Genomic DNA, 20,633 nt, shown 5'->3' with positions numbered 1-20,633 from the left:
ACAGAGGAGCCTGGTGGGCTATGGTCCATGGGATCACAAAGAGTCAGACACAGCTGAGCAACTAACACAACACACTCCTCTTGACCCCAGAAGGTGAAAGGTACCTCCTTTAGGTTAACCATAAAGCCGATGAAGCATACATTTTAGGGCCTCTTAACTTACATTGGCCCCTTCCAAGATCTTCTAACTATGCTTTGGAAATTTTTATTTCTTAAAGAAACTTTTCAGAGTTTTATAAACTTCAGGCCCACAGAATCCAGATTTCCCTCTGGATATGTTTCTTCCATCTGAAATCAGGTCTGAATCATGGTTGCACTGCCGGAAAAGCAGGCAAGGGTCTTCTGTTCGGTATGCTGAGTTATTTACGACTGGCTTTCCTTCCGTGCAGTTTCTGATCCGGAGTGCCAAGCTACCACACTTTTCTGCAGAGTTCCAGAAAAACATGAGCTCTGGGTGTTTCTTGCCAGCCCCGGTATGCTCTTTTGGCTTGTGCACTGAGCTTTATCAGCACACAGCGCTCGTCTGGCTCTCGGCACTCACACAAACATGCAGGGCAGATTCTGAAAATTTGGTTTGTCGCTGTTCATGCAAAATATGCACGTCCTTTTGTTCTGTGCACCGAGCCAGAAATAGAATCTTGTAGTTGCACAGTGAGAGCAAAGAAGGCAACTGCCAGACTAATACCTAACCTTTGAAAACTTTCATAAGCACAGCTTAGGCAGTTTCCTAAATATTAGGGTATCTTGTCAGAAGCACAAATGAGTCTTCTGGGCTTTATCAAATTGTATGACTTCATTAAGCAAAAATAATTTTTTTTAAAAAAAGGCTAAATAAACCTTAATATATTCACTCCTGTCCTATGGTAAGGCATTAATGACAAAAGGACTATTCATCTGTAAATTATGTTGCATTATATTATTATTCGCTCTGTGTAGTGGTAATAGACAATTGACATTTTTTCCGTGAAAAGAATATCTCACAAGATGTCATCATGGTCTCAAAAAAAAAAAAATGCTCATGTTCCTTCTTCCCTGCTTTTTCTTCTCTCTTCTGGAACTATTCTGTCCTAATGCCATTAGTCTGTACAGAGCAAGGTATGCACCCAGTGGAAGGTGTCCAGGGTGGAGTGTCCCAGCCCATCATTGTGAGGGGGCATCCGTGTGAACGGTGGGGTGTACTCACAAGGCTCCTGAGAACCTGAGTGGGTTTGGGGGGGCCATCTGTGCCAGGGACGGATGACAGCAGTGGGAGATTGGTTGCAATCAACTCGAGCTGATCAAATAGGTAAATATTTTAGGAATAACGAGAAGTACGTTGCTTACCAACAGAGAAAGAAATTAAAATACAGAGAAAGAGAAATTACAGTTAACCTTGTGGCATTGGACTGGAACTGAAAGTATTGGTATAAAAGGATGTTTTTAATTATACAGAGGTAGATATAGATATAGGGGTGTGTGTGTGTGTACACGCACGCGTGCACACACACGCACAGACATGTATGCTCTAGCTCTGAGAGGACTTAGGAACAGCAGCAATCCAACACCAAAGACTATACGCAGCCCCGGACCTTGGTTTCTAAACACCCTTCTACTAAAAGAAACCAGGACTGTGGCAGGGAAAGTATGAGATGAACTTGAAATGTCTTGTTGGGTCAGAAGCAAGGAAATGCTCCCAGAACGATGACCTGACAGAAGTCACAGAAACCATCTTGAAGGGGCTCCCATTAATCAGACTTAGGACAATTTGAACATCAAAATAAACAGGTAGTAGTATAAGGGCTACAATCCAAGGAGTCTCAAAAGTCGGACATGACTTAGCAATTAAGCAACAAAGTATACCATAACCCATTACATTGAGAATCTATGAATCTATATGATAAAAATAAATGAATAAATCAAATATTTGATAAGTGAAAGAATATTTACCTAGTTCCTAAGTGATGCCTTACAAGATACATACTAATTACAAAGGAAAAAGGACTAACTCTATAGTGGAGGACTCGTGCAGGCACTACCTTAATCAAGTGGCCAAAATGAACAGCCTAAATAATGGGAAAAATTGAATTATTGTGGAAACCAATAGAATGCTGTAAAAAGAACCCAGCATCACTTCTGTGATTTCTGGCTAAGTTTATAATCTAAATCATGAGAAAATATCAAATTCAAATTTAAGGATGCTCTACAAGACAGACTTCCCAGGTAAGGTCAGTGGTAAAGAATCTGCCTGCCAAGCAGGAGGTGTAGTTTCGATTCCTGGGTCAGGAAGATCCCCTGGAGAAGGAAGTAGCAACCCACTCCAGCATTCTTGTCTGGAAAATCCCATGGACAGAGGAGCCTGGTGGGCTGTAGTCCATAGGGTCACAGAGCAGTTGGACATGACTTAGCGACTAAACAACAACAAGATCTGATTCACTTTCCAAATCTTATATGGCTTGCCATTTACATATTATTATCTCCTCTTTTAAGATTATTATTCTAAATCCCAAATATCAGAGATAAAGTAGAAAGGGTAATGAAATCCTTTGACCCACAAGAAATCTGTTCTGGGAACTGTCAAAACAAATTTCATGATAAAATAATGGTAGAATAAACTTACTCTTGACAGTAGTGAATCAGTCACTTCATCTTTGCTGTGAACCACAGCTATAAAGCTTGGTGTCCACTCAGTCAGAAAAAAAGGGATGAATACATATGTTTCCATTACATACAAACAAGTTCATTAATGTTTCAAAACGTTAGACTAGGCTGCTGTAATTTTGGAAGCACGCTGCTGCCTGCCATTTTCTGATGGAGAGCGCTTGTGAGCAGGTTTATATACCGGGCCTTTCCCGGGATCGAAATGTGAGTGCGTCTCCGGCGCTTCCTGAACAGGCCAGCAGGTGGTAGTCTAGGAGAGGAACAGGTCTCATCCTTCTCCAGCCTTGGAGGGCAGAGAGAGAACAGAAAGAATGTAGACTCAGCAATGTTCCCTCCTTTTCTCTGGAATCCCTAAGAATGGGATTTCCAAGGTTGTTCTTGCAAAACAGGTACTTGGGCACAGAGGGTATCTCCAGGAAGGAGCTAAATATAATTTTGTGTATGTGTATGATTATGGAGTATTCTCAAGTTCAAAAATTCTTTTTCTTTTATGGTGTCTAGAAATTCCACTGGTTTTGTATCTCTTTGCCCTGATTTCGATGACATGGCTTTGGGGAGGCCTGCACATGGCTTACAGACACTTCTGGATGTTGGTTCTGTTCGTCATTTTCAACAGCCTGCAGGTAAGCCTCATGGTTGGGTTACAGCACACACGGGTCCTAGTGAACACAAGGCGTGGAGTTTCAACATAAAGGAATCAAGCATCCACAGAGAGGTGAATTCTTATGCACAAAACGTCACGCAGAGTGTTAGATCAAAGTGGTAAGATTGTGTTAAACTTTTTTAACATCTTAAATATGGCTGGGCTTCTAACTTGCTGCTGCTGCTGCTACTAAGTCGCTTCAGTTGTATCTGACTCTGTGTGACCCTATAGACAGCAGCCCACCAGGCTCCCCCGTCCCTGGGATTCTCCAGGAAAGAACACAGGAGTGGGTTGCCATTTCCTTCTCCAATGTGTGAAAAGTGAAAGTGAAGTCGCTCAGTCATGTCCAACTCTTAGCGACCCCATGGACTGCAGCCCATCAGGCTCCTCCATCCGTGGGACTTTCCAGGCAGGAGTACCGGAGTGGGTTGCCATTGTCTTATCCGTCTAACTTGCTGGTTATACAAATAGAAAGACATAAAATCTTTTTACCCTCCTTCATTTTGACAACACCTAAGTAACTACAAAAACATGTTTCTTTTTCAGCAGGATTGATGTTTATAAACTTTACAGATGGCAGCTATCTAGGGCACATGCATATATTTGGACTGGGTTTGTGTCTAAAAATTAAATCAGCTGAGAGTGAAATAACAATGATGGTCAAGCAGTTCCCTATTAAGTCTGATACTTGGTGTTTTGGTTCACTGAAAATGATTGACATCCTCCAAGTCTGGCAATGCCTAGCTTAAGTTAGCTTTGTGAGCATGTTTGGATAGCATAACTAGGAATTATATAACTAACAAAAATTAAAACTGACTTTTTTCTGCTTTTGTTAAATGGAAAAAAAGTTGCACCCTGAAATTAGCAAATGGAACAAATGAACTCATTTTTTTTTTTCCAAAGTAAAAAGATTTGTCTGTAGACTAAAGCAGTCTCTTGAATTTATCAAGGATTTCTCTAAACAGCCCTTGTTTGGATCACCATCTTATAAAAAAACCTCTGTAGAGAAAGTATTAGGATTATAACACACAACTGAAGTGTGACTCAAACCATATTTAAGTTTGCTTTTTCTGAGACAGGTTCATTAATGAGATCATATTTAACAAGGCGGTGCCTAATCAGATCAGCATATCAATTTAGGGAGGGGAAAAATACAAAGTAGCTTAAACATTTGGAATCGGGTTGATACAAGTAGACATACAGACATCTCTCAATGGAGTTATAATTGAGTACCCAGTACTGGCACAGTGATGCCCCTGCTACCATTATGAGGACGAAGATGACGGCCCTGCTCCTCTAGGGTCTGATGATTCAGGGAGCAAGCAAACAATTAGCTGTAAGGGCGTACTGTGGCAGGTGCCATGTAAACACAGTGTTATAAGAGCAGAGTGGAGGACTTGTTTACTCCTGCCCGGGCTAGTGTTTGAGCTGAGCCCCAGAGGTTAGCCACTCAGGTCAGAGGCCCTGTCTTGGTCAGCTTTGAATCCCTGGGCCTAACAGAACTAATACCAAAGTCTACACTGCCAGCCTACAGGTGTGTGTTGCTTGGTGAGCGCACAATGGTACACAGGACAGGGTTTAAAAAATTTTTTAATGTTTTCTCAATTTTAAAATTTCACATCAAAACCCAAATGTCTGGCTTTTCTTTAATGGCAGTCTTTGTATGGCAGCAATTTTTAAGTCCTGAGTAGACGTTGCCCTCTTTGGATGAGGCCTGTGACCTAATTATACTCGATATATCTCATTCATTTTACCCGCTCCTAGTTAGTGTCACCTTTGTGTGTCAGTCGCTTAGTCGTGTCCGACTCTTTGCAACCCCTTGGACTGTAGCCCGTGAGGCCCCTCTGTCCATGGGATTCTCCAGGCAAGAATACTGGAGTGGGTTGCCATTTCCTTCTCCAGGGGATGTTCCCAACCCAGGGATTGAACCTGGGTCTCCTGCATTGCAGGCAGATTCTTTACCATCTGAGCTATAGGGAAGTCCAATAAGTGACAAGTAGACAGAGTTGGGTATTTCAGGCAGAGAGTACAGTGTTAGACTAGGCTGCAGAACGGAAACGTGGTTAGTCTTGCCTACATGTGGGGAAGGAAGAAAGGTTATGCAGCTAGAAAAGTTGTGGTGGGAGAGGAGACAGAAGGCTGGGTTGTCTTAATTGCTGTGTTTCCACGCTCAGAATGGGATGATAAACTTCAGCCGTTAGGTAAAGGGAAACCGTCAAACTTGAGTTTTTTGTTTTTTAAATTTGGGGCATTTTTAAAAATTTGGGATAGGAATGACATGCTCACACCTACTCTTTAGAAGGATAGATGGAAATGTTTAGGAGGGTGTTGGAAAGCAGAGTGCTCCAGGCAGGAAAGCTCTTGTCATATTCCAGCCTTATACTGTTCAGGAGTGCACCTGAGAATAGAGATAGGCGACAGCTTTGAGAATATTATAGAGATAAACATTGATGCAATTTGGTTTCGCCACTTAAATGTAGGAGTTGGGGGCTCCCCAGGTGGCGCCAATGATAAAGAACCTACCTGCCAACACAGTTGACGTAAGAGACCCAAGTTCGATCCTTGGATCAGGGAGATTCTCTGGAGGAGGGCATGGCAACCCACTCCAGTATTCTTGCCTGGAGAATCCCATGAACAGAGGAGCGTGTCAGGCTGCAGTCCATAGGGTCACACAGAGTCAGACACGACTGAAGTGACTTAGCATGCACCGGGTGTTAGAGAGCCACGTCTCCTAGCGATCCTCACTCAGGTACATGGCTGGGCACTGACTCCTTTGGTCAACATGGAAATTACATCAGGAGAAAGTCCTGGGGAATATGCAGTGGAGTTGGTGAGATTTGGGAGACTTTGGTAAAACTAACCAATGTTTTAGTAAGCAGGCTAATGAAAGAGAATCAAGATACAGTGGTTCGGAACTTTTGGGAAAAAAGAACGCTTCAAAAGAAGACCCCTAACTCTGTCCAGTTAGCAGAGAAGTGAAATAGGATAAGAAGAGGGCAGTGTGGTCCAGTGCCCTGGTCCCCGAACTGGAGTGTCAGCAGAGGCACACGGAGGACTTGTTAAGACGCAGATGGTAGGCCCCACACCCAGCGTTTCTGATACAGTAGGTCAGGGTGGGGCCTGAGAATCTGCATTTCTGACAGTTCTGGGTAATGCGGACGCAGCTACTCTGGAAATCAGTTTGAGAACCACTGGTTCAAGTAAGTGCGACTGCAACTCCACAGCCTGCTATCTGGTTGACTTCAGCTGAGTCACAGGTATTTACTCAGTTCTACTTTCTTCATCTATGAAAAGAGAATAAAGACCATTCAAGACTACAGTGTGATTGAAGTAAATAGCATAATGTGTGTAAAGCACACAGTACCTCATACATAAAGAACAGGGTTTTAGTTGCGGCTCCCTTCTGTCCTCTAAGTGCCTCCTCAACCAAATTTCAGTATAAAGGGCAGTCATCAGTCTTTCTCTTTGGAGAAAGAGCAGAAACTAGCTAGTTCTCTTGGAGAAGGCAATGGCACCCCACTCCACCCCACCCCACCCCAGTACTCTCGCCTGGAAAATCCCATGGATGGAGGAGCCTGGTGGGCTACAGTCCATGGGGTCGCTAAGAGTCAGACATGACTGAGCGACTTCACTTTCACTTTTCACTTTCATGCATTGGAGAAGGAAATGGCAACCCACTCCAGTGTTCCCACTCCAGTGTTCTTTCCTGGAGAATCCCAAGGATGGGGGACCCTGGTGGGCTGCCGTCTATGGGGTCATACAGAGTCGGACACGACTGAAGCGACTTAGCAGCAGCAGCAGTAGCAGCAGGGTTTTTTTGTTTGTTTGTGTTATTCAAGACGTTTAATGGAGAAAGCAATAGCTTAGGAAGGAAGGTTGGCTGGTGCAAAGGACATTTGGGAGTTTGGTTTTCTTGTGAAAAGAACTAATGTAGAAGAAGGTACTGAAAACCAGAGGAAAGACTCATTGCCTTGGCAAGATCAGGGACAGGGCAGGGAGAACAGAAGAGATACACGGTCTGTCTGAGGGAGGCGCAGACGGGTTTCTTTCTCCGAGGCTCAGGAAAGAAGGAAGGACAGGAGTACCCGAGAAACTATTCTGGAGCTGAAATTGTGAAAAGCTGGAGTTTGTATCCAGTGCTGTCTCTTATCTCTGAAAGGCAAACAAGGACATTTGTTGAGAGGAATGGCTTAAAAGCTTGAGGTAAAAATAGTAAAAGGTAAGGAGCAGGTTCTAGGCAGGATGTAAATAGCAAACTATGGTGAGTTGGAAGATGGTCAAGGCATGACTGTCTAGAACTTGGTGGGCTTCAGGTTGGACACCTGATTGTAATTCAGCAGTTAATTACATAAATTATGCCCTGAGATGAAAATGGTAGCCATTGTAACCTCTCCAGCAACACACACAAGGAAAAGGTTTATTAAGCTGTTATGGAGGGTGGAGGTTTGGTAGTAAAGGAGGATGGTTGAGCATTGAACTGTATTTCATGAGAAGATATAAAAGGAATTGTTATGGTTTCTTTCTTTGAGGAACTGAAAACAAGCTAAGTATAAGCAATAACTAAAAATATTTCAAACGCCTGTTTAATGAGCTTCCTTCCATCTCTGTGGCACCACTGAAGCTATGACTTTGTATCACTGATGCTGGGTATCTGGAGCTTTGGCACATTCCTAGTACCAGTGCTGAGTCAGAGCTAAAATGAGCACCTGTGAAGAAACACTTGGAAAACATGGTTTCTCTAGGGTTTATTAAGGTTCATTTAATGTATTAACTATCTCATGTCTTCACCTTGGGCATTTCCATGGTATATGGCTATAGTAGTAAATGTATTCCATGAAAACTTAACAATTTTTTTTTTTTTACTGAACTTCTTATTTTCTTACTGGCTTTTGTCAACACCTGTGACCACAGAAGTATATTATGTATCTTACACTTGGCTTTTATATTTTGTTCAGAGGTTATTACTGCCTCACTTTTTAATCAAGTTTATTATGTCAGCTTAACCCAGTTTATTATGTCAGTTTATCCAGTTTATTTTATTCAGGTGCTCTGAAACTGACAGATGGAGGTATATTTCTATAATATTCTGATTTTTGATGTATATTATTGGATACAATTTTAAAAAGAAAACCTGATTACTTGAAATATTATCAGAAATTTCTCGATCACTTTCTCAAGATTCAGGGTTGAACTTCCAAACTTCTGTTTGAGCATTTTAAGAAAATGTATATGAAATACTTTCTAAAGAGTGATGAATGCCAATGCAAAAGTGATATTTAAAAAGTTATTCTAAATATGTCAACTGTTATTTTTATTGTTTTTCCTTAAACTCTAAGACATTTTTCCCCAAGAGCTTAACTTTAATTCATTTTTAAATTTTATATGTGTGTGTTATTTACATCTTCTTGATAAAAAAAAAAAAATTTAACCGTTGAGTATCAAGAGTGAGCAGAACATAGAGAATGAAGGGGAAAATGTCTTCTAAGTTTATTCCCTAGGATTTTTTTTTTAATTCTAGGAGTTGCTTGCTAGCATGTCAGAATGTTTATGGTATCTGTTTTTTTTTTTTTCCCCACTTCCCTATGATGTGCTTGAGGTGTGAATGTAAGGTGAACACATCCTGATTTTCAGGGAATAAAGCAGGGAATACATGACGAAAGACTTAAATTACCCTCACCCTAGGTCACTGATTATCTGAAAACCAATAATAGGGTGACAGGTCCTCTGGCCATGCCTGAGTCAGGAGCAGATGCTAACGGTGGAAAGATGTGTTGCTCTCACAAAAACCACATGAAATGGAATTCCCACCAGAAGAAAAGAGTCTCTTACCAATAGAATGGTAACAGGGCTAGGAGACCAAAGTAACACATGTCCACTAAGCATATTTCTATATTTTCTTGTTCACGGATGTAAGGTCAGACAAGGCCAAGTACAGCTGCTGTCAAACTATTAGAAAACTTAGCGTGACGCTGGTATATTACGAATATCCTTAGGATCCACTGTAAACCAAATGTGTCTACATTGTCCACAGAAAGTTATAAAGGACTGTATTTAATATTTTTCTTAGTTCTCTTATCCATTAATTTGATAATTTATATTTTTAAGAGCTAAAAGTTGAGCTTATGATTTCTTTTTATATAATTATATTTATTTTTAGTTGATTGATGATTGCTTTACAATATTGGTATGCTTTCTGTCATACATCAACTTGAATTAGCCATAGGTAGATATATGTCCCCAGCCTCTTGAGCCTCCCTCCCACCTCCCACCCTCTCCCACACCTCTAGGTTGTTACGGAAGCCCAGTTTGAGTTCCCTGAGTCATACAGCAAATTCCCATTGGCTATTTTACATATGTTAGTGTGTATGCGTCCATGCCGCTCTCTCCATATATCTCACCCTCTCCTTCCTCTCCCCAACCCTTGTCCATCAGTCTGTTCTCTACATCTACGTCTCCACTGCTGCCCTGCAAATAGGTTCATCAGTACCATCTTTCTAGATTCCATATATGTGCGTTACTATATGATATTTCTTTTTCTCTTTCTGACTTACTTCACTCTGTATAATATGCTCTAGGTTCATCCACCTCATTAGAACCAACTCAGATGTGTTCCTTTTTATGGATAAGTAGTATTTCATTGTATCTATGTACCATAGCTTCTTTATACATCCATCTATCAATGGGCATCTAGGTTGCCTCCATGTCCTAGCTATTGTAAATACAGATGCAATGAACATTGGAGTACATATATCTTTTTCCATTTTGGTTTCCTTAGAGTATATGCCTAGAAGTGGTATTGCTGGGTCGTATGGGAAATGGATGGGGAAACAGTGAAAACAGTGTCAGAATTTATTTTTGGGGGGCTCCAAAATCACTGCAGATGGTGATTGCAGCCATGAAATTAAAAGATGCTTACTCCTTAGAAGGAATGTTATGACCAACCTAGATAGCATATTCAAAACCAGAGACATTACTTTGCCAACAAAGGTCCATCTAGTCAAGGCTATGGTTTTTCCAGTCGTCATGTAGGGATGTGAGAGTTGGACTGTGAAGAAAGCTGAGCACCGAAGAATTGATGCTTTTGAACTGTGGTGTTGGAGAAGACTCTTGAGAGTCCCTTGGACTGCAAGGAGATCCAACCAGTCCATCCTAAAGGAGACCAGTCCTGGGTGTTCATTGGAAGGACTGATGCTGAAGCTGAAACTCCAGTACTTTGGCTACCTCATATGAAGTGTTAACTCATTGGAAAAGCCCCTGATGCTGGGAGGGATTGGGGGCAGGAGGAGAAGGGGATGACAGAGGATGAGATGGCTGGATGGCATCACCAACTCGATGGACATGAGTTTGGGTAAACTCTGGGAGTTGGTGATGGACAGGGAGGCCTGGCGTGCTGCAATTCATGGGGTCACAAAGAGTCGGACATGACTGAGTGACTGAACTGAACTGATGGTAGTTTTATTCCTAGTTTTTTAAGGAATCTTCATACTGTCTTCCATAGTGGCTGTATCAAGTTATGTTCCCACTAGCAGTGCAAGATGGAGAGGGCAATGCACCCCACTCCAGTACTCTTGCCTAGAAAATCCCATGGACGGAGGAGCCTGGTAGGCTGCAGTCCATAGGGTCGCTGACACGACTGAGCGACTTCTCTTTCACTTTTCACTTTCACGCATTGGAGAGGGAAATGGCAGCCCATTCCAGTGTTCTTGCCTGGATAATCCCAGGGACAGGAAGCCTGGTGGGCTGCCGTCTATGGGGTCGCACGGTCGGACACGACTAAAGCGACGCAGCAGCAGCAGCAGTGCAAGAGGGTTCCCTTTCTCCAAACCCTCTCCAGCACTTGTTGTTTGTTGATTGCTTGATGATGGCCGTTCAAACCAGTGTGAGGTGATACTTCATTGTAGTTTTGATTTGCGTTCAGTTGCTCAGTCATGTCCAACTCTTTGTGACCCCCTAGACTATATAGCCCATGGAATTCTCCAGACCAGAATACTGGAGTGGGTAGCCTTTCCCTTCTCCAGCAGATCTTCCCAACCCAGGAATTGAACCAGGGTCCCCTGCACTGTAGGCAGATTCTTAACTAGCTGAGCTATCAGGGAAGCTTTTCTGGTAGAGCTTATCATTTCTAAGTAGAATTGTGCTGAAAGTTATAGGTGACAACTTTCTTAAAATCTTTAGTCCAAGCTATATCCACATTTGTGTAAACCATTAAAGGAAGTAATTACTAAGTTTGATACTCTGCTGTATCACTAGTAGAACCCTATTAATCATTATACTGTTGAAACAGCTACTGTCTAAACCCCCTGCAAGTGTTCCAGGGGACCTGCCAGCTGAAAGGCTCATGCTTGGCTAGACAGAGAGCCTCCAGCAACTGCTCCAGCGCTAGTCCTACGATCTGAGGGGTTGGTACCTATGCCGCACTCTAAACACTGTTTGCATCGCACCTAGAATAACTGTGTTCTAAAATACATTTCTATTTTTAACCTGAACCACTCAGCTTCAAACTTAAACACCGCGTATATTCCAGGCTTCTCTAGGGCTCTCCCATTTACACAGTCAAAATTTCACCGACTGATAATCTTCTTATCAGGGAATCCTGAGTAAGATAATGAGGGTAGCCAGCAGTAAAGAGGCATGAGCTTCTTGGAGATGGCAAAAAATAAGTTTTGGGAGCTGATTCATATACAGAGAAGAACCTTTCCAAAAGCTGAAATGCATTCTTCTTGGAATGCATAAGTTGGCAAGGGAGCAGAACTTTACATAGAATGGGGATATGACACTTCTCAGTATGAGTTATGAGACCACATTCTTCAGAGCCTTACTTGACTGTCTCTCTGTAACTGACTTAAACTTGTTCGTTTATGCGAGCATCTGGTCTCGAGATGCTCCCTGGCAGTTTTTGAGTCATTCCCTATTTCAGAGAAGGCAGTTACAACATGGAATTTGTAGCTAAAAATATATAGCCTGTATTCAAATTTAAGGTCAGCTGGTTAAAATCATTTTCATTCCTAGTTCCACATCTTAAACAGCTAAATGGCTAGGGAAATAAGTGCCTCGTTCTCAGAGGTGGGAACCGTTTCTCATACATTTTAGAAAAGATAATTGTTCTTTGGTGGCCACTCGAGTGCCTTGAACACATAAAACATTTTCCTTCTACTGAAAAATAGTGTTTCTTTTCTTTTTCTCCCTTTTCTTTCCCTCCCTCCTTCATTCCTTCCCTCTCTGTCTGCCTTCTTTCCTCTATTCTTTTCTTGTGTGTCTCTGTGTTAGTTGCTCAGTTGTGTCTGACTCTTTGAAACCCCATGGACTGCAGCCTGCCTGGCTCCTCTGTCCATGGGATTCTCTAGGCAAGAATGCTGGAGTGGGTTGCCATTCCCTTCTCCAGGGGATCTTCCCGACCTAGGAATCCAGGTCTCCTGCATTGCAGGCAGATTCTTTACTGTCTGAGCCACCAGGGAAGCCCCTTCCTTGCTTGCTTTCTAGCTACCACTTGTTGTTTTATGTTGAAGTTCAGCTTTAAAACCAAAGCCATCTTTCATGAAGAGATTTTCCCAATAAAAGTAGTCCTTGAGGTATCACAAGAAATGGAATATGTTTCCTTTCACACGAAAAGGTACAGAGTACTTTGCAAATGGAATAGAAAAGAACATTAATAATCCTCTGTTAATTTTCTTCTCACAATTCCCCTTTAGCATCCAGAGAGCTTCAGTGCAGGTGTCTGCTTAGATCCAGTACATATTTAGTCTTGGCTGCTTCCTTTTGCGGATAAACAGCTCTTGGGAAATACACTTTGTTAAATAATCAGTTACAGAGGACTAATTGTTTCAAGGCACTCCCTTTGCGATTGCTTTCCAACAGCCAGCAGTAATAAGAAATGTCACTTTGTTTCCATTGGAGACTAGCACATGAACTATTCATGAAGAGTGGAAAAGCAGTCCTCCCAGAAAGCCCTGGAATAAACATGTAGAAGCCAGGGGAGGTTGGGACTGTATCACTGATTTGTCCCAGAACCATGTCAAGTTCAGTGGAAAAAAATTAACTACACTTGTTTTGGAGAGTGAAATTCAGAAACTAATGAATGCCTCGTGTGCTCTTCAGAACATCCCAGAACATTTCTATAACTTTACAAATAAATATACAGAAGCTAAGACAAGGAGATACATTTGAATTGTCCTGATTGGGTCATGCCACTCTGTTCAGTAGCATCTGGGCTGGCGAAATATTAATATCCTTGGGCTTTCATGCAATAAACTTCTTACTCCATTTGACAGTGAACGACAGCATTACCTTTTCATTAACTTGTTGATTGGCCAAGCAGGGCCCTTAAGACAGACTGCAGGATTTTTACTTTTTTTGTGCTGGGTTCGCTAAACAAAAAGTGTCAGGATCTGATCTGCCAGTGAATGTCTTCTACAAATACAGGTTTAGACATGATGGGATTGAATAGACTACCTTTTGATACCTGGTTCCATCCTTGCAAAGCAGGTACCCCTATTTCTCCTGCCCCAGTCCTATCTGAGTTTTTTACTTGGTGTTTTTTTCATTTCTAAGTTTTTCCTGTGCCCTCTGTGACCACATTTTTTGCATTTTTAACTGTGGCTTCTTGGGCTCTGTGGGCCTTTACTTTACCTGCAAAAAGACCTAGCATGCTCTGATTCCGAAATATCAAACCTACAGGAATTAAAGTAAGCAAGATACATACCACCCCTTGTTAAAAGAGTTTGAGGAGCAAACAATGAACATTTGGGCCAGTGTTCCCCCAATCATTCAGACTCTTTGCCTTGGTGTTAATTTATCATTTTTCCAGGGTCTAAAATTCTGTTTTTATCTCACATATTACTCAGATATTGGGGTGGGGAGAATACATTTTTTTATAAATATATGCATATTTTATGATAACATTCTTTCATATTAAGCTGTTAGGTGTAGTAGAAAGGAAAAAGTGAAAGTGAAGTCGCTCAGTCGTATCCGACTCTTTGTGACCCCATGGACTGTAGCCTACCAGACTTCTCTGTCCATGGAATTTTCCAGGCAAGAATACTGGAGTGGGTTTCCATTTCCTTCTCCAGGAGATCTTCCTGACCCAGGGATTGAACCTGGGTCTCCCTCATTGTAGGCAGACGCTTTACGGTCTGAGCCACCAGGGAAGTCATAGTAGAAAGAAAAATACAATTAAGTATCTGCCAAAAGACTTGGCGTCTCTGAGCTTTAGTTAGCTAATACTTTCCAAAGGGAGATGCTGATTCTCACCCTCAGTTTTGTCCTAAGTATTATATAAATTTATATATACGTGAAATTGGTAAACTACATGATGTTTTACAAAGTCCCGCAAGTGAATAAATGGACAAAAAGAAATGTTTGTCTCAGAAGCTGTATGAAATCAACGAGAGGCCAGAGAGGAAGTTTTGTAAGCGCAGTCTTTTTTGTTAATTGAAGCTTAGTTGATTTACAGTGTTGTGTTAATTTCTGCTGTACAGCAAAGGGGTTCAGTTGTATTCTTTTTAAATCTTCTTTTCCATAGTGGTTTATCACAGGATATTGAATGTAGCTCTCTGTGCTAGACTGTTGTTGTTTATCCTTTGTATATACGCGAGTTTGGGTCTGCTAATCCCCAACTCCTTCTCAATTCTGCCCTCACCTCCCACTCTCCCAAGCCTGTTCTCTGTGTCTGTCACAGCTCAGTCTTTAAATCCCCTCTTCAGCCAGTGGCTCACCCCACGAAAGGTCTCATCCCCTCATAGGTATTCCCCTCCTGCAGTCCTTTGTGATCACACTCACAGTGCTTGGCTTACAACATAGATCTGCTGTCATCACTCGTCTGCTTTTAAATGTGTAGAACATGCCTCAGGTTTCAAATAAGTCACTTATGTGGGCAGACAGGTTTATTGTGAGACTCCAAGGATTGGTGGGGACTGTAGAAGAATCAAACAGTACAGCCTCCTCCCCAAAGCATGCAGATGAGAAAAGCAAATATTGCGTGGGCCAAACGAAAGTTTTGGCAGGTAAACTCTCATAGGTGGCAATCATGTGCAACTCCTTTATACAAAATTCAATTTCCTTCTCTAAAGAGGGTTTAATTTTTCTTTTGGAAGCCAAGTGGAATATAGGCCAATCATCTCTTTGGTCCAGGCACTGTGGGTTTCAGGCATTGCGATGGTTAATCCACTTATGGTCTTCGCCCTCTCTTGGGGCAAGCTCAAAGTTTGTTCAGGGTACCAAAGTGACTCAGCTGAAAGCTGATCATGTTTCCTGGAACTCCTGCTCAGCAGTCTCGGGACACCATTGTTTCATTCCCTGGTACTATGAAACTGCTAGATTCTCTGCTTGGTTTGTGAGCATCTGGGCAGCTGCTTTCTGCTTAGTTTCTTAGCCTTTCAGCCAACATGCAGGCAGCTTCAGCTGTGGCAAATGCCTTTACCATTCCCTTTTTCTCAGGAGTCTTGGCCCCTCAAGTCCTGGGTGCTTTAGTAGATTTGAACTCTATTTTTTGTCTCCCCAACCAGGTCAGATGGCGGCAAGTCCGGGGCTACAACTTTCTGTTTGGCCTCTGGGCATCTCATTTTGCATTGGAAAATTCCCTGAAGAAAAAAAAGAAATAAACAGCAGTGAATATAGGGCTCCCCGCTCGGTTGGTTTGCTTTTCTCTAGGATCTTGGTCCCTCGAATACCAGCTGTTTGGATGCCCCCCTCCTGCTGTTTTTTTTACTGTGTGTGTTGTTGTTTTGTTATTGTGGTTGTGTATCTGAAAGTGCATTCTCCAGCTCGTAGAACTGTGCTCAATGAGAACTCATCAGATATAAATTCTACTAGAGCCAGGAACAAGTCTCAAATTCATCTCACCAAATTTATAATAAATGTTTAACATAAACAGAATTCACATTAATAAATGAAGATATTTAAAGTCACTGCAGTTCATCACATATCTAATGGATATCTCTTAAAACATATGCACTGGGCTGCTGCTCCTGAGAACATCAATGAGGAAGCCTGAATAAGCATTAAGATCAACTGATGAGGTGCGTTTTATGTCTTGTATATCACCGGTATATGTACACACACACACACACACACACACACACACACACACACACATATATATAGTATTTTTTATAAAATAAACACTGAGTAAGATCTTAGAATTTATAATCCATCTATTGAAAACAGATTCAGAGATGATATTCTGGCTATAGAGTCACCTTACACCTATTTCACAAAATTAAACCAATAGGACAGACAGACAATCAACACGGAAACACTGAGGAGCAGCTAAAGCTGCAAGTTCCAAAAGGTTACTGCTCTCAGAAACAGGTCTGCCTTCTCAGAATGGGGATTGTAAAAACTGCCTGTGAAAATCCTACTGACAAAATGATTTAATGACATGAATTCAAATATAAACTGAAATTTTAAAAAAATACTTTAGATGGATCCATGAAGTCCTCCTTTCTTCATCCTTCAGAATAGATCAATTCTGTGTTGCTGTTTCCCTCTGCAAATATTTTAAATAATGTTCTCTTTAGCTTGAGAAATAGCATGAAATAGTGAGCTGAAAATATTTTGAAATACAGATACTATCCTACAAATTTGTAGCTTAGACAAGTTATTTAATTTTTCCAAAATGGGAATACTATGATTTACTTTATAAGGCATCTGTGGACATCAACCAAAAACAATATACTTTACAATTTTTAGTAATTTTTAGTACATAATAGTTGTTTGGTAACATTAACTGCCTTTCTCCTTTCCCTCATGTGACACCATGATTGCATATGAATTTAAGATTATTTTCATACAAAGGCAAACCATGAGCTTCAGACCCTTATAGTATATCACTGAAATCAGTTAGCAGTGTTTCTGTGATTGCTGATTATTAGTCTGTTCAGAACCCTGATGACGTCACAGGCCACATTCCCTAAGTTATCATCTCAATGATCTTATTGGCTACAAGACCCTAGTGTATAGATACTATATAAGTCTGATATAAACGTATAGTCTATTAGTTATTGGAGAAGGCAATGGCACCCCACTCCAGTACTCTTGCCTGGGAAATCCCATCCTTTGTTCCATAATTAACATTTTTTTAAAATTTCTAATTGGAGGGTAATTGCTTTACAATGTTGTGTTGGTTTCTGCTGTACAACAACGTGAATCAGCTATAAGTATAAATATATCCCCTCCCTCTTGAACATAACTGACATTTTAGGACAACACTTCAGACTCTGTCAGTCTTAGGAACTCTCATCACAAAGTGGTGATATGGTGGATTACATGTATATTACCTTATTGTTTAAGCGGGTATCGTAACACTGAAATTTTTAAATCATCCCTTCAAAAAACAATCTATCTAGACTGTGTTTGTATATGTATGTGTTAGGCCACATGTCTTCATGCCTCTGGGCTCAATATATATTTTATAATGAAAATCACAACAATATGATATTTATTAAGTCATTTATTATTTATTAATAAGCTTATATGTATATAAGCTTATAATATATGTATAATATAAGCTTATTATATGGAATTGTATTTATTTCATTTAATTCTTACACACCTAGTAGCTTATCAGTTCCCCCATGTGATGGAATACTGTGGAACCTCTTATTATTTACTTATTCCACAGCGCCTTAGCAGAAGGCTGTGCTTATAGCAGCTATTCAACAAATGCTTGTTGAATTCAAAATTTTGCTAAGTTAAAATGCATAAAGAAGCAGCATGAATTAAAATGAATCGGTAAGCATAATTAACACATGAATTATTGTTTTGTTATCTTTCACTTATAAAACTTGATGCATTTCCACAAACGTTCATCTATTTTAACATTGGCATTCATTCTAAAGTCACAGTCTCCCAAAGAACAGTCTCTTTTTGGCTTAATCGAAGATCTTTACTGGGGTCTGTAGGGCGGCAGTACCATACAGTAGAGTGAGTCCAGATCAGACGGAAGGTTCCACAGTGAATATGCTGCCCACAAGTTATCTGCCATCCTTCATTCCCCTAGTTGTGTAATTTAACCAGTCTAAATAAAAGTGACCTTGAGCATCAAGTCAGGTTAGCAAGTCAAGTTCCTCTGGCTTGCTTAAGACGTTTGTAAGCACTGAGAAAATTGAAATAGAAATAAAACACATGATTCCAGCCCTCAAATGCAGAAAAAAACTCTAAAGTCACATGTGAAGTTGGTGGCATGTCTGTGGCTCTCTAGCTTTCTCTTCCTATCTCATTGTCCCCACCACTCTCTAAAGCCCCTGCTCTTAACTACTGCTGCAATTTAACTGCCTTCCACCTGGACCAGTAGCCTGGTCTGTCGTTTTTAAATGTCATATAGACCTTGGGTGCATGTGTGCTGTGCTCAGTCACTCAGCTATGTCTGGCTCTTTGAGACCCCATGAACTGTGGCCCACCAGGCTCCTCCATCCATCCCATTTTCCAGTCAAGAATACTGGAGTGAGTTGCCATTTCCTCCTCCAGGGGATCTTCCCGACCCAGGGGTCAAAGCTGCATCTTCTGCATTGGAAGGCAGATTCTTTACCACTTGAGCCATCTGAGAAGTCCATATAGACCTTACTGGGTAGGAAGAACTTACACATGAGACACAGTTAGAGACTAAGACAGGGCTAGAAGAAATCAAGCATTGGATTGCATTGCCCAGCGTCCAAGCATCTCGGAAGGTGCCCCAAAGGAGACCCAAGAGCTGTATTGAACTAAACAGGACAGATGAAGTGGGCATCCCAAATCTCTGGTAACATTCTCATCCGTGAACTCCACTATTTTCTGAAATCCCTAACACACATTACTTTTCAGTGAATATCAATGAAGTTTAAACATGGCAGCAAAAGCACAGTACAGTTACCATTTTTCTAGGAAAACGTGGTAAGTCTCTGGCTTTGTTTTTCTCCCCTTATATGATATTTGCTGTGAAGACAAAGACATAGGAAATTTAGCACTAGCTAGGGTTAGACAGCCCATCTGAAGTGATGGAAAGGAAAGGACACTTTGGATTCACTGGCTGTATTCAGTCCGAGGAGCAGTTGTCCCAGGTGTGTTTTGGGCCTTCTTAAAATGAAGTCAGGGATTCGGTGCTTGAGAAATCACTGTCTCTCTTTTGCTTCTTTGCTTTCTCTTCTCTTTGAGGGTAAGGGCAGCCTCTTTGTCTGCTGGCGTGGTCATAGCTCTTTGTACTGCAGATTTCTTGTTTCATCACTGAATGCCCACCTTCGTCCCCAGCACTAGCAAGAGTTAGAGAATCTTAAATAGAAGAATGCAGGAAAAAAAGATTATTGCATCTGTATAACCTAATTACTAGAGCTGTATTAGTGACCTGATCATTTACTAAAAGGGAGTTTTTCAAAGGAATTTTTTCTTCTTTTTTAATGAGTGATAAGCAAAATAAAATTGAATAAATTTACCCATTTTTTAAATTAGAAAACCCACAGATATTTTCCCTTTTAAAATCTAGCAGAATTAACAGGGTAATCAGAGTTATTACAATGAGTTGGAGAGGGTATAGTCTTATGAAATGAATTTTATCACAGTTGTAAATATTACTGAATTATAGGTGATATGACTTTAAGGTATCCACTTTTCATGAAGAATCACTATAAAAATAAAAAGGAGGTTTACAGAGATGCCTCCCTTCACACTGCTCATCCCAAGTGTGAAAGTTAGGTGTCTCTGAGTCTGTGAGGAATCTGCTTCTTTTTAATTTTCTTATAATAATATGTATTAGTAAAAAATTTGTTCATAATAATTTTCCTATCAATAATCATTTTCTATTTCCCAGGATCTTTTTAGAAATATTCATGCTTGAAACAAATTTTAGAAAAGGAGTCATCCCTGTAGGTGCTTTTCAATATCACATTCCTATGAGATATTTTTGAGAAGCTTAACTTTGTCATAGCCTTTTGCTTTACTTTTATTCAGACAACCTCATTCATCATATTTTAAGGTTTCTTTCTTCCAAAGAAGCCAAGTAAGTAGGCATTGAAGGGAAAAACTCTGCAAAAGTTTTTCACGTCTATTTGAATTTTGTCCATTTCCAAATTTGGTTGCTTCCAAACTGAGAGTCACTTGGACTCCAAGGAAATCAAACCAGTCAATCCTGAAGGAAATCAACCCTGAATATTCATTGGAAGGACTGATGCTGAAGCTGAAGCTCCAATACTTTGGCCACCTGATGCAAAGAGCCAACTCATTGGAAAAGAACCTGATGCTAGGAAAGACTGAAGGTAGGAGAAGAGGCCACCAGAGGATGAGATGGTTGGATAGCATCACCAACTCAATGGACATGAGTTTGAGCAAACTCTGGGAGATAGTGAAGGACAGGGAAGCCTGGTGTGTTGCAGTCCATGGGGGTCACAAAG

General features: G+C 41.0%; 1 protein-coding gene across 4 annotated transcripts in view; it reads left to right on the top strand.

The window, feature by feature from the left end:
- The window catches only part of ADGRV1 (adhesion G protein-coupled receptor V1), a 543,743-nt gene that overhangs the window by 471,223 nt on the left and 51,887 nt on the right, over nt 1-20,633 (top strand). For 3 of the 4 annotated variants that reach the window (XM_044947303.2, XM_025292226.3, XM_044947302.2), the window contains one exon: nt 3,138-3,259. The exons of the other annotated variant lie outside the window; for it this stretch is intronic. In XM_044947303.2, coding sequence (XP_044803238.2) covers nt 3,138-3,259 — 122 coding nt within the window. The remainder of the gene's footprint in view (nt 1-3,137; nt 3,260-20,633) is intronic. 4 annotated transcript variants of the gene reach the window in all.

Source organism: Bubalus bubalis, chromosome 9 (genome assembly GCF_019923935.1).
Source record: "Bubalus bubalis isolate 160015118507 breed Murrah chromosome 9, NDDB_SH_1, whole genome shotgun sequence".
In the NCBI taxonomy this organism is placed as follows: domain Eukaryota; kingdom Metazoa; phylum Chordata; class Mammalia; order Artiodactyla; family Bovidae; genus Bubalus; species Bubalus bubalis.
Note: the sequence above shows the minus strand (reverse complement) of the source record. Positions and strands in the feature narration are given on the sequence as shown.